Source organism: Phyllopteryx taeniolatus, chromosome 1 (genome assembly GCF_024500385.1).
Source record: "Phyllopteryx taeniolatus isolate TA_2022b chromosome 1, UOR_Ptae_1.2, whole genome shotgun sequence".
NCBI classification, from domain to species: domain Eukaryota; kingdom Metazoa; phylum Chordata; class Actinopteri; order Syngnathiformes; family Syngnathidae; genus Phyllopteryx; species Phyllopteryx taeniolatus.
In genome coordinates, this window is record NC_084502.1 from 10,995,766 (window position 1) to 11,012,523 (window position 16,758).

Genomic DNA, 16,758 nt, shown 5'->3' on the forward strand with positions numbered 1-16,758 from the left:
AGGTGACTTTTTCTTCAGAAGCTGAAACAGATTTCTAGAACTAACTGTCCTGTACATAATATGGTCTCATAAGATACGTAATGTAATTATTTACAGAGATACGACAATGTTTTGCATCGTCATTTTAGCTCCTGCAGGTTTGAAGTAGAGGGAGGGGTAAGTCCCATTATGCAAGTCATACGTCTTAACCTTCAAGTTCTGGGTCAGTCCAAAGTTACTGTAGCAAAAATCAAGGCGAGTCCCCGCTAAATTTCAAGCAAGTTGTTGTTGTGGTGCTATAACCCTTTACGTAAGTTCCTCATCTCTGGTTTGTAGCTGCAGAAAAATGTATCACTATTGTCGTTTGTTTTCTGTGTATGCTGGTGACTCCCAGTTGCATCTCTTAAACCAAGGAGTCGCTCTGTTTGTCTCAGGGAATTACTACGGCACGCCTCGCCCCGTTCACATCAGCACTGAGAGCCCCCCCATCACGTACCAGGAACACCGCAAGCTCCTCAGAACCTTTCGCACGCGCAGCAAGTCGCTCAGCAACCTGGAGAAAGCTGTGGCCGAAGCAGAGCATGGTGACGATGACCTGGGCCTCCCGGGCAAGTATCACCGAGGCGTGTCTACTATCTAAAGCGCTGACCTACATGTACAATCAAAATTATCATAGTGATGCCCTGCGAATAGCATCTACGTAGTGGATTTATAAGCCTTAAGGCAATGGATATCTGAAGACCAACAGAGTACGAACACATGTAGGCAAACAATACTCACAGGCGTACAGTCAATTCTTTATAGTCTGCTAAAAACCACTAATGTTACAGGAGCGTATTGAGTCACTTACTGGACTCTAGTTGTGAGTCTTCTTCGATTGTGTCTTCATGACTGTATTATGCTACCCCCTGGTGGCCAAGTCACGCACACCAGAAGTCGTAATGAATTATTCATGAGGCCCAAACTTTGTTTCATTCATTACATTACGTTGAATTATGTTATTAATGTATATGTGATGTAGTTTAATATTGTAGAATGTTTCCTTAAAAAATGTAACTGTTAAAAACAAAAATTGTTGCTGGAACAGATTAATGGCATTTCCATTCATTTCAATAGGAAAGATGATTTGACCTACAAGTGTCTTGAGTTGCAAGTGTGCTAACAGAACAAATTCAGCTCGTTTGTCAAGGCACCATTGTATATTACTGTTTTTAGATGTTATCTTAAATTATTTTTCCCGCATCTGTGTTGAATATGATTGTATTTCATTTATTTTTTTTGTTTTTTGTTATAAAGAAAATATGAATTGCGAACTGTTCCAGATGATGCATATGTTACAGTTGCGTGCCGTTGTACCAAATGCACAACCTGCCACTTTTGCAAAGTGATACAGGGCCTGTTCAATTGTGCAGCACGACCCGTCGCAGTAGTTCCAGTGTGTGTTTTAAATGAATCAATCATTAGTGCGATTAGTATGCTCAAAACTCTCAGTGGGGTTGTGGCTTCATCGATTGGCGGACTAGCTCCACAGCAAGGTCAGGCTGCCCTTAGGGCAAGTAAGCATGGCGGGAACCAGATAAGTCCTGCACTTCCATAAAGGGGTGTAAGGGGAAATCAAATAAAATGGCATCTGAAAAGGAAGCAGATTGTGTAACGTCCGCCTGGCCACAGAATTTATTGCTGATTCTTAATTTTTCATTTTTATTGTACATTTGATGGCTTGCAGGTTGAGCCCTGCAAATCAGTGTAGAGTGGTGATGAAGGCAAGGGGGATTGACACCCTTGCGAGATGGGGATGATCGTTTACCCTTTGTTGTTCCACCCATCCTAAGTGTTACTTTTTAGGCATGAAAAAAAAAAACCTACTTTTCCAACTCAATTTTTTCAAGGAGTTGACATGTCCACCAGGCTGGGCCACATTTGAACTTTTAAATGATGAACTATGTTTGCAAGAATAGTATTTAAACGATTACCTCGTTTTTAAATGTTGCCTTACTAATTTGTTCACGCATTTGAACATCTTCCAATACTGTTAAATTTGCAGCGTTGCAAAAACATAGAAACTCCCAAAAGAGAACACCTATTCAAAAGATGTTTTCTTCTACAGCTCTGGAAAAAAAAAGAAGAGACCACTGCAAGATTGAACAATGAATTAACAACAATTAAGCAAAAGAAAAACGAGAGAACTTAATAATCAAGTATAGACTGTTTGGCAAATGCAGCTTGCTGTTCTTGTGCCACAATAGTACAGTTGACATGCAAAAAATGACAATCACTTGTGTTTCTTTGCATCTCAAAGAAAATGTTGTTAGAATGAACTGATATTTTTTTAGTGGTCTCTTCATTTTTTTTCACAGCTGTATATGCATGAATCTTGATGTCAGTTGCACATCATCCCGTCCTATATATTGCTATCAGCTGGTCAGCCTTTGAAATTTCAAAACCTCTCCTATTATTATCTATCCATCCATTTTCTGTACCGCTTCTCCTCACTAGGGTCGCGAGCGTGCTGCAGCCTAGCCCAGCTATCTTCTGGCGAGAGGCGGGATACACCCTGAACTGGTCGCCAGCCAATCGCAGGCCACATAGAAACAAACAACCTTTCGCACTCACATTCACACCTACGGGCAATTTAGAGTCTTCAGTCAACCTACCACGCATGTTTTTGGGATGTGGTAGGAAACCGGAGTACCCGGAGAAAACCCACGCAGGCATGGGGAGAACATGCAAACTCCACATATAGTTCATATTATTACCATTACACAACAAATTGAGGGATAACTAGTTTTGAAATCAGAAGACAAGGATAAAAGTTTGTTCAAGTATTGTTTAAGTTAGTGTAGAAGAAAGGTTTGGTAACAGAAAAATTCAATATCTCAACCTTATTGTTTATTATTAGGACAATTTGGAATTTGGGTACAGATTTGAGTAAAAATCACGGAAGTTGACCAGCATGATTTGCCTTTGGGGGCCACATAAATGTGTGTAGATGTGGCGGGCCGCATCTGGCCCCCGGGCCTTGAGTTTGACACCTATGATGTAGACGGACAAAATAACAATATTCGCAGGTATTTTTTCTTGACCGTATTATACCGTCCCCTAGTGACCGAGGCATGCACACCAGAAGGAGTCACAAATGAATTAATCATGATGCACAAACTGTTTAATTATTTACGTTTCTATTGAATTATGTTATTACTCTATATTTTTTGTGAAGTAAATATTAGAGAGTGTCATTTTCCTTATTAAGAATCACAATTAATATTTTTTGTTTTTTTTTATGGGTCGGCGGATCAGTGTCGACCTGCGTTTAACATCACTTAGATCCACCTTGAAGGATGTCTACAAGGACAATTAGGCAAAAAAAAAAAAAAAAAAAAAGATATGCTCCAATGTGTGGTACACATGCACGGTCACACACTCTGCCTCTTGAGATGGAGGTGGAAATCGACATAAATGCTGACCTTGGGTATTTTCACCCTCTGCAGAAACGCCAGCATCAGGTCTTTACTGTCCTGTTCAGCATGGGCTGCATGTGTTTAAAGACGTCACCTTTCCCCTCATTTTTTTAAAAACCCATCACCCTTCCTACAGGTGGACATCGCTTACCTGGGGAGCACCGGGCATCAAACGGTGGGGTCGGTTGCGTCCTGGAAAACGGGTTTGTCGGCAACAGGGCCGTAGCCAGAGGCAGAGGTGTAATGGCAGATCATTGGGAGCAGGCCTTCAGCGATCCGGGCGAGTGTCACTACGTAGAGTGAGTGCTTTAATTTCAATCGAAAGGATGTGCTCTTATCAGCTACAACCTGTCAGTCAGCTTTATTTTTGAGAATTAATACATATATTTTGAGATACGAGAAACCCCACCCAAATGTTTTCCAGGTAAGAGGCGTCATTCAGCTGATTTTTTTTTTTGCTTTGACTCGTGAGCGCAAACTTGAGGTACAAGCGCTGCATAGTGGCAGCGAACTCAACTCTACTTACTTCATAATAAGCAGCAGTTTGGCAGTTAGCGAACGAATCTTCAAAAAAGAGGCTTTAGGTTTCTCAAGTTTATTGTCAAACTCGACCTAAAACAAAGACAATTGCACCTTGTGTGTTTAAAACAACCGCCTTAGCCTTAGGAAAGTCTGCTTAGCTTCATGCTAACAAACAATGCAAAATGGCAACAAAACAGAAAACAAACAGTGGAGCAACACATGAATACAGACAATATAACAATGCTCACAGGCATATATCCTTTCCATATATATATACTGTATATCATCCATCCATATATCACACCAGAAGAAGCAGCACAAGGTCCATTAAATTAAGGCAAAAATGTGGCAAAAACTCTTTAATATCTCTACGTTGTACATAATTATGTAAGTAATGTATGTTTATAATGTCTAATTACTGAAGAGCTCAACTCTTTAAAAATCACATTACAACATTTTTTGTTGTTTTTTTCGGGGAAGGCGAGAACGGATTACTGGCATTTCCATTCATGTCAATGGGAAAAGAGGATTTGAGCTACATCATCGAAACGCGTATGTCAAGGCACAACTGTATAAATATCGTCATTTAGAAAAGTGGTGAAAATACCCCAAATTTTCCTGGATCTTTCTGGTCTCTCATTTTTTTCCAAAGCTGTATGTGACTTCAATGATGGCGTTTCGGACATGCTGTCTATTCCTCCAGGCACACGTGTGTCTGCGTGCAGCCAATGTGATGATGCTTCTTTTCATTTGCTTTCCCCTTTGTCTCCAAAAGCCACAAGACGACCAGCTGGCAGAGTCCTCGAGCTCCGAGCAGGGAGTCGGTCTACCAAAATGAATGTGAGCCTCTTTGTGTCTTTCTTTCTTTGCCTCTTTTGCATGTTATTATCGGGACACCGGTGGCACATGTCACCGCAGAGCAGCCTAAACGACGCTGCGTATTTGTCAAGTACGGAAATAACAGCCACAGCCAGCTGGTTGAAGTCAAATGAGATGGAAGGAGATTTTGGCTGAACCGAGTGATTAAGGCCGAAAGCTCGGCCCTGATGGCACAGCGCCAGGCTCGTGCAGTGGCGCAGCCAGAGAATATTCAGTAGGGTGGAGTTTTTGCCCGTTCTTCCTTGTGGCTCTTCAGAAACGAAATGAAAATTTGCAACAAAAACACACACGAGGGGAGTGGCCATCGGGGCGGCTGAGTTTCCGTCGAGGAAACCCCTGGCCACCCCCTGGCTCCGAGGCTGGTGGCAGGGTCAACACTTGCTGTACGTCATATGACGGGCGACATTACATGAGCCCGTCACATGATTTGCTGCATAAAACGATGTAACATTTCTGGTAAATTGGTGAACCCCCGCGAATGAGTGATCCCCCCCGTAATTGCCTATAGATGCAACAAGATGGCAAAAATGACTTTCATTATGTCTCAAATGAAAGTCCGCACTTGAATATACTGCAGTTCCTTGGCACTAATATGGCAACAAAGTAATGTGGGAATTTGCGAATTCTGAACCATGAATATGCAGCATTTCACTCTACAGTGGTAGGAATGGGACGGACCGCGAATCGCAAAAATCTGCAAATAATTGACTCCAATTATAGTTGCCTTGAAAATGTTTATTTTATTTTTTTAAGCTCCCAAAATTCCTGAATAAGTGTGCATAAACCACAAATCAGCATTTTAGGGCTTGGTTCCCCCGCAAAAAAAAACAAAAAAAAAAGATAAAATGGAAAGAAAAATGATAAAAATGAATATAAAAGGGAAAAAAAGGTTATTATTCCATTAATAGGTGAATCCGTGGGTGCAGAGCCACACGTACGAACAGTATGTGGGAGTCCACTGTATACAAAATTGGGAACTTTCCATCGGAATTACGGGATTAGAGGGTAATTTAATGGAAACCTACTATAGTCAAGTATGACTATAATTTTCTAGATCTACACAAAATATGTAGTTCTCCTTGCCCACATGTGATGGCATTCCAGTACCTTAACTGCTCAATTTTGTTTCCCTTCACGTGAGCTGTAGGTCACACACAAACCGAATTTTGGCTTGCAATGCAAAGAGAAAAAAAACAAATTGGCCCAAGTGACTCCTAACTTGAAAAATGCAACGTACCAGTGCACTTAGAAGGATCACGCTAAACTATATTTTCTTTCTTTCTCGAAGTTCTTTTAACTTTCCTCTCGGCCAAAGTTAGCTGGGATAGACTCCAGCTCAGCCGTGACCCTAATAAGGATAAGTGCTGTGTAAAATGGATGGATGGGTTCAGTTATGTGCATGTTAACTTAGTAAACTATTTTTGGGAAGTGCCATCTGGCGCACTTTGACTCTCTCTCTCTCCCTCACGCTTAAAACCTGTCAACAACCATTAAGTCGCACAAACGCAGAGAACTAAAACTGTTTTACTGCTCTTTTGCTCCGATGCATATCCCCTTAGCCATCCTTTCGCTACTAACCCTTCGGAGTTTTTTAAGATTGACTTACCTGAGGAGGTAAACGTCCACTATCTCACGTTCCTGTTTGTGTCACTGTCTATCTTTCCAGGGTTCACAGAGTATCCAGAGGAGCTTGAGGGTTTTCTTGTGCACACACATTTGATCAAGGGCTCCAGGGGCTTTGGCTTCAACATTGTTGGAGGCAGTAAGCCAAGAGAGTTCCTTCAGGTCTATAGTGTGACTTCAAGTGGACCCCCGGACCTCAAGACAGGTGACTATGTGCTCAGCAGCCACTTGATTAGGTACTGCTTGGTATGTCACGGAAGGATGAAAGGTGAACGTCGGTGTGATGCAGTACAGCTTTACACTACCACCACCGTAATACAGTGCTACATTGATTTATTGATGTTTTTTTTTATTTTAAGTATTATTATTTTATTTTTTTTTTACCATGACCATGCTAAATTTGCTCGAATTTTGAGTGTTTTTAAATTTGAAACTTTCCCCATTGGGGGAAAAAAAATGGAAATGCCAGTAATCCATTCCAGCCCCCCAAATATAGCACTGTACAGTTTTGTACTATATAAAAACAAACAGTAATAACATTATAAAATAAAATGCAAAGAAACTGTTTATCCTTAATTGCTACATTTTTTTTTTTTTACTTCACTTTAACTGAACCTCTCCACGTTTATTTTTTTGCCGTTTTCGCTACACTTTTTCTGTCTTTTCATGGACAGAGGTTCAAAACTTAGAAATTATTTTATTATTTATTTATGATTTTTATTCTAGCATTTATCCACTCCTTCTGCTTCAGTCTCGTATATATCGTACAAGTACTACTTCGCCAAGTGGACTACATGCACACATCGCTCGTTGTTTCTGTGATTTCAAGTTTTAATTCGACAGCCTTCATCCGCTTCTTTAGTACTCAATTTATTAGGACCCACGGTTAGAAAAAAAAAATACTGAGACAAAAGAAGGAAATTGTAAGCACAAATCAAGACACATTCACTTTCACTGCGAGGTAACCACGTGAACTGATAGTAGCCGGATGTTGTGAAGTTCACTGCTGCCATCTAGTGGCGTAACGCCTGAAGGTCACTTGTTAGTTAAATTGTTGTTCGCAACACAAAGCGAGAAAAAAAAACGGCTTATTGTAACTCGAAGTTGGGGCACTCGTAATAAAAGGTACAACTATATTTAACCTAACTATCTGACAGTTTTCCATCCAAACTAAGCATTATTATCTTGAAATCTAAGACTGCTATAGAGTTGTTTTGCAAGTGTACCTAATGTTGTGCTTGAAAAACCATGTTTTTGTTTTTTGCGGGCGAAATCTTGGCTCACGAGTGTTGCTTTAAATCGGCGTTTCCCAAATTTTATTGAGCCAAAGCACATTTTTTCTACATTGGAAAAAATATCACAGCACACCACCAAACAAAAATGTCACTAAATGTATATATAGTTGTGTCGCCACTTAAGAGTGACTTGACTTTGAGTTTGAGAACGCTAGCTATGGTCGCAGCGAAGTTCACAATAAGCAGCAGTTTCGTAGCTAGTGAACAATTCTTTAAAAAAAAAAAATTTAAAAAAAGACTGCAATGGCTTTCTTTAAGCTGTTGATTGCCACTCCCAGTTGAAGTTTACTGTAAAACTATTATTATTGTGTATTTAACCAAACCACCACATTTTCTTATGCGAAACTGCTAGCTTAATGCTAACACACAAGGCAAAGTGCCATAGAAGAACTAACAAAACTAGCATCGAAGTTGCGGTCATTTTGAACCTTTAAACAACTCACATTTTTTACACACGTGGTAGCAACACATGAGTATACAGAGTATAGCACAATACCCAAGCATATATTCTTGATCTTCTGCGAAAAAACGACTTATATTATTGCACCTTAGTTGCAAGTCTTTTGTGTTACATCATCTAATTGCCGCATAGTACACCTGGATATATTTTACAGCCCCCTGGTGGCCAAGGTGTGCACACCAGAACGAGTAGCACAACGCTCATTGACTTAACATTATGCACACACTGCTTAATTCTTTAATGATGTCGTTCCAGTATGCTTCAATGCAGTTCAATACTATAGAATGCAATTTTTAAAAACATCACAATTTGTGGGGCACTGGAAGGGATTAATGGCATTTCCATTCATTTCAATGGGGAGAGATGATTTGATTTGAGATACAAGTGTTTGGAGTTGCGTGTGTGGTCACGGAACGTATTAAATTTGTAAGTCAGGACAGCAGTGTGTGATGAAATAATGATCTCGTCTCAGTTTACTCGCAATTTGATTTACGTGGTGTAAAATCTGGGCCTGCTTAGTGGAGTACAAAGCAATTATTCTGTATGAATGGCAATGTACAGCATAATTGTACTTTCTGCAATCTAGTGGAAGAGCATTTAATTGTTCTGTCTGCCACTATACGTTGCTGGCATAGATAGATGAATGTTTTTTTTTTAATAAATTAATACAGTGGTACCTTGAGATACGGGTTTAATTATTTCCGTGACCATGCTCATACCTCAAAAGGACCGCAGGGAGGACATGCCTCGGTCTCTAGTGGGATTCATAACACGCCATTAATCTTTTCATTCCTCCCCAAAAACTCAGCTAAAAATTGGGTAATGTTTTTGAGTAATGAAAATAGCACTTTATAATGTAGCACTTTGTAAATGCGTATAGTAATAACATAATTAAGTAGAATGTATAGAATCAGTTTGTGTGTCATGATTAATTCATTGCAGCCACCGAGGGGGAGTATAATACAGTCATGTAGGCACAAATGAAGAAGAGTTTCACAACTACTGTAAATGACTCAGTAAGATGCAGTAATATTAGGCGTTTTCCACAGGATAAAGAATACATGCCTCTGAGTATTGCTATATTGTATGTCTACATGTGTTGCCGCACCATTTATGTGTTCAAATATCACTTGACATTATAACACCAGCACATAGAAGCTATTTGTTAGCCCGTCTATGGTGTTTCCTATTAGCATTAAGCTAGCGAGGGCATTCTTGACAAAGTTGTTCGGTTGTTTTTAATACACAATCTGTAATTCTCTCTGTTTTATTTTTAGTTTGGTAGTAAACTTCAACTGGGAGTGGCATTAAATATATATATATATATATATATATATATATATATTTTTTTTTTTTTTTTAATTTTTTTTTAAGTATTGATCACTATTATCCAAACTGCTGCTTGTTGTGGAGTTGTGTAGAGGTCATGCCCAGCACACAAAGCTTGTATTTCAAATTTATGCTCGTACGTCAAAGTAAATGTCGGCCATAGGACGGCTCATATCTTGAAAAGTCCGGTCACTCGTATCGCGAGGCGCGAGCTGTAATAATTTTCAAATCATTTCAACGAAATCGGATAATTTCCCGCGGCACACCTGATGATCTCTCACGGCACACTAATACTTAAAAGAAACCTGCCATAACAGCAGACCTGCAATTCTGTATTGTAAAAACTGCTAAACATTTTGTATCTCCCCTTCTCTGTCCAAACAGTTCAGGATTATACTGGAAATTGCTGATCTCCTGCAGCAAGTGTGTATCATAATCGGTCCTTAATCCCCCTGGATACCGCACTCTAATCTGGCTATCATATCATGCGCATATGCAACGGTACGCATGTAGCTCACCGATGTACGTAAACACGTTCGCACAGAAATGTCTGCACAGGCTGCTATCGCCACTGAAGGGAAGCAGAGTGCAGACAGCCTACAGGGACTGATCGAGTCGATATCTGTTAATAGCCTGCATTTGAGGATTAGTCGCTTGGATTGTCCGCACACACCCACACAAAATACGAAAGGCGACGACCTATTTAGTAGCGACGCTCTTCAGCACACTTCCGAATGCTAGACAATCAACAGGAGTGCTCTAGTTCAGCAAGAGTCAAGTGTCTAAACAGGTGCGAAGTAAATTGCCTTCTTCTGGAGTCAAGAAAGGAAAATGTAGTAAGATTCTTTGTAAGCATAAGAAATTGAGACAATTGCGTCAATGTCAAATCTGAGAACACTGCAATGTATTAAGTAGGATTTTCCATGATAAATTCAAACTATATTTATCTGCCATTTGCATTTGTTTGATGAGTTTAAACATTAAAGTTCGGAAACTATGCAAAAAAGTAAGAATTTGAGAAGGGGGCAAATAGTTGTTCACAGCACTGTGCTTTGTGTGCATGGAAAATGAACAGTATGACGCTTTAAGTGTGGCCTTGAAGGCTCACACAAATGCTCCGCCAAGGAAGAAAATAAAATGAAAGCATCATCTTCCCATCATCAAGTCATTGTTAATGTGTGTCTTTGTGCTTTAACAGCGGACATTCTGGTGTATGTCAATGACATTTGTGTGTTGGGAGTGTCTCACAAGAAGGTGGTGGAGATGCTCAAGTCAATACCCGTGGGCCACAGTGTGGATATAGCAGTCAGAAGAGGATACCCCATGCTATATAACCCCGACGGGTGCCCCAAACAGACCCCCAGTGAGGACCCCATCCTACTTCCCACCACCTCGCAGCCTGAGCCTCTTCACCATTTATCTCGCCGCCCGACGCCCACTCCCCAGATCCATCACTCTAACGGGCTCCACAGCGATTACATGGAGCCCGGCGTGATTCTTGACGCCAATGGAAACGCCACTGCCTTTGCCAGCAGACAGTCCTCATTGAGACGCTCCAGTTTGAGCAACACTGCCTCTCCACCCCTTACACGTCCGCCACGTTTCTTGAGAAGTATAGCCCGACTACAGTCACTTGACCCGACGCTGGCCAGCCAGAGTGACAGTGAAGTTGTCTCTGCTCTCGGTTCACACAGGTAAATACACACCCAATAACAGAATCTAGGATACATACAGTGGTGGGGGTAGGGATAGTGAAAATCCACAAATAATAGACACCTCTCCCTAAAAGGAGTTTGTAATTATGTACAGATGCCAGAAAAGGATCATAAAAGCACCAACACCGTCCATCTCAGGTCTTTGAGCGTGAGGTCACAGTCGCCCCTCACCGTATCATGGTTCAGTTTTTGCGGTCTCACTGTATTCTGGATTTTCAAATCATACATATAAAATTTGATATCGCAGATTTTTTTCGCCCTGCCTTTTAAAGCAACAATAATTCAAAGTCACAGATACTACAGTGTAGAACATGAGCATGGCGAACCCAAGTGGACAAAAAGAATACCTGCACCTCACATGCATATTTTGTATTGGTATTATGCATACAACTTTAAAATATATAAAGAATAAAATAAATATACGTTTACTACTTCACAGATTTTTATGTATCGCTTCGTTTTCTGGAATGTGACCCCGGTGATAAATCATGAACAGCAAACCGAGAATGGGTGGGGGTTCACTGTAATAATGATTCAACATGGGATTTTATAAGGAATGTAAAAAGAATAATTTCCGAATGACTTTTCTTTCTTCTTCCTCCTCAGGGCATCAATGATTCGTAATCACAACAACAACTCCCTGTCCACGCCCCAACATCCTTTACGTTATGGCACATCCACCAAGTCATCGGAGAGCGACCTATCCACTTGCACGCTGCCCATGTCCCGTCTGCCCCTGCCTCAGTCCCCCAAAAGGCCCTCGTCCTCCCCGGGCGGCTCCCGCAGCGGTCACGCCCGCCTCTTCAGACCGCAGCCCTCTCACCTCCAACCTCCTCCGACACCCGAGAGCCCCCATCACCGGAGCTTAAACGGTTTTCACGGAAAATGCAGCCCGACGGCCAGTCCCAGCAAGATGTCGTCTCCTGTCTTACTGGGGGCGGGCGGTGGACTCGGCGGGTTCAGCGGAGGGGAGTTAGTGCCGGTGGCTTTGGCGCAAAGTGAAGCAGACAGAGGCCTGGGTTTCAGCATGATGGCAAGTGGGCCAGGGGGCGGGATGACCGTCGTCAGGAGAGTCTGGGACAGGAAGCAGTGCAGCACTCTACAGCCAGGGGATGCTATTGTCAAAATAAATGGAGCTGACGTCCAGAGTCTTAGCCTTGCTCAGGTAAATGCTTTGCCAGGCTGAAGCATTTATTGTATGAATGCTGGCAATGAATGCTTTTCATTCCAAAATTTCACGCCATCCAGTGTATTACTTTTTGATTTTCCATTGATGTTGAACCTGAGCTATGTGATGAGAAGCCATTGCTCACGGTGTGTTTGATAGTTATGTATCGATAAATACATTATTATATCGCCACCATAAAGACTTTTTTAAGTCCTCTTTTTGTTGTTTTATAGTTGGAGGTGTCACTAAAGCAAAAAGTACCGTTAAAGTCACTGTTTGGTTGACATGCTTCTCTTCACATAAAGTTTGTTTTCTCCACTTCGGTGTTTTGGGTGAAACCAACCCATGTTGTACTGCTGATGACTAAAGGGTGGAATAATGCAGAATAAAACTTTTTCTGTTGAGAAAAAGTATTTTTTCTTTTGCTATGTTTGGTGCTTAAACCGAACTGTGTTCTGTGGGTCTCATTTGAGATCAGTAAAAATGCTCTAAATTGAATGGCAATATAGGGAACTCTGCTTTGAAAATGACTGGCAGTGAATGAGTACAGTGTTGAGTACTTTTGCCAGCTCGGCATGTTATACAACATATCGTTTTCACAGGTACAAACAGTTCTTCAGGAGCACACCAAACAGGGAGAAGTCATCCTGTTGGTGTACAGGGGAGGTAAAAACTTGAAACATTTGCTTTAAAAGTCAGTGTTCAGTGGTTATTTCTTACTTTTTCCCCATCTTTTCGTCTCGTCATCGTCAGGTATCTACCAATCCAACATCTCCCCCGGCAACGTTCGGAGACTACCCCCTCCTCGGCTTTGCCCACCTCCCCCACCTGGTGGCTCGAACAACAGCGCCAATCACACTGATGCCTTATCTGTGCCCCGTAATTCAATCGGCACCCCGCCATCCCCGGCCCAGATACGTTCCTCGCTGATCCAGAGCACCAGCTTCTTGGAGTCAATTCCGGTCACTCTGACCATGGAGCCCAAGGACTGGATCAGTGCAGGCCTTCAGGACGACACCGGCAGAGCCACAGAACCAGCTTCAGGCCTGGAAATGCGAGAAGAAGAGAGGGCCCGACCCCTGAGAGGGTTCGATGTGGAGCTGAGGAGAAAGCCAGGGCAGGGATTCGGCTTTGTCATTGCTTCTCAGGATCTGGAGAACATAAAAGGTAACTTGGTGATAAATGTTTCGAGTGACTTGGTTTGTGAGAAGTCTTAAAACTGAGCAGTGGACGTGGCAACAAGGATGTGATTGCGAAATATTTCAGTACAAAAAGTTGGTTGCATTTGGATTGGCCTTTTGAACAGACCCACAGAAGCAAAGGCTAATAGTAGTTTTTGGAAGATCGGCGAAACCCAGAGTACCTGGAGAAAACCCACGTGAGAACAGTTCTTAAGGGTACACATTCGAACCCCCGACCTCAGAAATGTGAGGCGGATGTACTTTCTTCTTGTCCCCCGTGCCATTTCTTATGTGTCTCACAAAGTGGATATGAAAAGCCTACCCACCCGGCGAAAATTATCAGGAAAAGCCTACTAGAACACCTGAACTTTATTTGGGGTTAATGAGAGGCACTTTAAAAGGGGGCAGGTGTGTTGACTCCTAGTTAACATGAGTTTGAATATGATACAAAAACATAGTATACTGTCACACTGGAGAAACGATACTTTTTCCATGTTTTGTGTAAAGCATGACAATCATTACCGATATAAGGCATATAAATGTTATTACTATTGTCATTGTGGTATGTTGAAAGCCAACTGGAAGGCAAATCAGATCCATGCAGTCCTTGTTTGACTGCAGGTTTATTCAGTTGTTTACACATAATGAAGTCAACTGGGATACACTCTCATATAAGCACTCGAAAATGGATGAATGGATGGATGCCTTTGTACTTGTTGCATCTTGGCAAGAACAGTAAAAGATGCCATATTTTACCAAAACGACTTTTAAGTATTTGGTATTGAATATTCGCTCTATGGTGCCTCAGCAAACGTGAAATATGAATTAAAATGGTCCACGCATTCCTGAGTTCCAGACTTTTTTCTGCCGAGAGGCCAGAAATCAGGTCATTTGAATTTCTCGAGCTTATGTTGCGTCACTATCCAAGATCTCCGCCTACCTCTCTGGTCCAGAGCCAGCGCTGTCAACATAGCAAACACATGCTCTCACTAGTGGGTCTTCTACACGGAGACAACCAATCAGAGGAAAGTCAAATATGGACAAAGCGGATACAAAACTGGGTCAAACAGAAGTAGCTGTCAGAGGGGCCTTTTCTGACACTCGTATGACGAACCAAGGTGTTTTTTTTATTTTTTATTAAATTGACACTTTTAGACTAAGTGCATGTTAGAGTGTCACTCTATGGAGGTCTAAATAGCCAAAATATGTGACGTTTAACGTCCCACAATGGGATAACTTAGGGCCTGATTAACTAAAATCCCAAATATATTGTGTTCCCTCATTCTAGCTTGTTGCGTGTGCTGTTGGCAGTAAATTTAAAAGTGGATGAGAGCGCTGTATTTAAAAGAGGGTTTTGCGCTTTTAGATAGCTCGGATGGCTAAAACAGCTGTTGTGAATTTTGTCATTTAGTTAGCGAACAGCAAGTTACATTTATATTCATTAACTGGAATCAAACTGTTGACTACCCCCACCATATGCAGTGGGTACGGAAAGTTTTCAGACCCCTTCAATTTTTCACTCTTTGTTATATTGCAGCCATTTGTTAAAATCATTTAAGTTCATTTTTTCCCTCATTAATCTACACACAGCACCCCATATTGACAGGAAAAAAAACGTAATTGGTGAAATTGATTTTATTTTCCAAATAAATAAAAAAAACACCTGAATGACTCCAAAATGGTGAGAAATATGATTCGCTGGTCTGATAAGACCAGGATAGAAATAGTTGGCTTTTAATTCTCAGTGGCATGTGTGGAGAAAACTGCTCATCACCTGTCCAATACAGTCCCAACAGTGAAGCATGGTGGTGGCAGCATTATGCTGTGGGGGTGTGTTTTTCAGCTGCAGGGACAGGGAGACTGGTTGCAATTGAAGAAAAGATGAATGCGGCCAAGTACAGGGATATCCTGGACGAAAACCTTCTCCAGAGTGCTCAGAACCTCAGACTGGGCCGAAAGTTCACCTTCAAAAAAGACAATGACCCTAAGCACACAGCTAAAATACCGAAGGAGTGGCTTAAGAAGTACTCCGTGACTGTTTTTGAATGGCCCAGAAAGGAGCCCTGACTTAAACCCAATTGAGCATCTCTGGAAAGACCTGAAAATGGCTGCCCACCAACATTCACCATCCAACCTGACAGAACTGGAGAGCATCTGCAAGGCAGAATGGCAGAACCCCAAATCCAGGTGTGAAAAACTTGTTGCGTCATTCCCAAAAAGACTCATGGCTGTATTACCTCAAAAGGGTGCTTCTACTAAATACTGAGCAATGGGTCTGAATACTTATGACTGTGTGATATTTCAGTTTTTCTTTTTTAGAAAGAAGAGTCTAGCCCAGCTTGTCTGTGAAATTCTAGTTTGTAACCCCTCTAATGACAAATGATCCCTGTAGATGGCGACGTTGCGAGATTGACACAGTTTTTGAGTACAAGATAAAAGTTAGGGAGTGAATCTAAGATTTTCACATCGATTATAAGGGGAGGTAATGTCAATACCTTGAAAGTCAGAAAAGTTTAGGTACCTCACACTCGGAACAGAGTGTGTACATATTTTAGGTAAAAAAATAAATAAATTCAATGAAATTATCCGCAGATTTTGGCTATCCGCGACCAAGACCGGTCACTATCCTCCACGAATAGCAGAGATCCACTGTAAATCTATAAATAAATTATAATATTTTGCTATCAAAAGCCCTTTCTCAGTGCATTTTAGATTCATCCTGAAATTTCAGCCCAATATCACAAACCTTTTTTGTGAATAGTGTAATAGTAGTAATGTTTTGCATGCCATCTTTTTTTAGCTTTAGATTCTCTCGCATGAGGTTGCCTGTTAGTGGTCATGGTCCATATTGAACAGCCACTCATGTTAACGCATCTGGCTATGCCTGATAAAGGGATTATCTTTGGATCAATATCTGGAATCTCCTATTGCCCAATGTTTTCAGATTTAAACATCCATGGGCTAGCATACAGAATGACCTTTTTATGATGGTCCAACACCAATGTTTGCGTGCACTACCTCCTGACAAGACAGTTTATGTCCCATGTGGGGGGGGGGGGGGGGGGAAATCTCATCCTGCCTTGATTGTTTAAAGCGCATCGCTGTGATGTATGGGTCCAGTCTATGTATCCTTTGTCTTCTATTGGCTG

The 16,758-nt window shown here is 41.5% G+C and overlaps 1 protein-coding gene across 3 annotated transcripts in view; it reads left to right on the plus strand.

Annotated features, from left to right (window-relative positions):
- The window catches only part of LOC133476851 (membrane-associated guanylate kinase, WW and PDZ domain-containing protein 1), a 75,293-nt gene that overhangs the window by 40,735 nt on the left and 17,800 nt on the right, over positions 1-16,758 (plus strand). For all 3 annotated transcript variants that reach the window (XM_061770786.1, XM_061770800.1, XM_061770794.1), the window contains exons 5-12: positions 414-587; positions 3,574-3,736; positions 4,735-4,799; positions 6,505-6,666; positions 10,744-11,239; positions 11,867-12,425; positions 13,031-13,094; positions 13,182-13,595. In XM_061770786.1, coding sequence (XP_061626770.1) covers positions 414-587; positions 3,574-3,736; positions 4,735-4,799; positions 6,505-6,666; positions 10,744-11,239; positions 11,867-12,425; positions 13,031-13,094; positions 13,182-13,595 — 2,097 coding nt within the window. The remainder of the gene's footprint in view (positions 1-413; positions 588-3,573; positions 3,737-4,734; positions 4,800-6,504; positions 6,667-10,743; positions 11,240-11,866; positions 12,426-13,030; positions 13,095-13,181; positions 13,596-16,758) is intronic.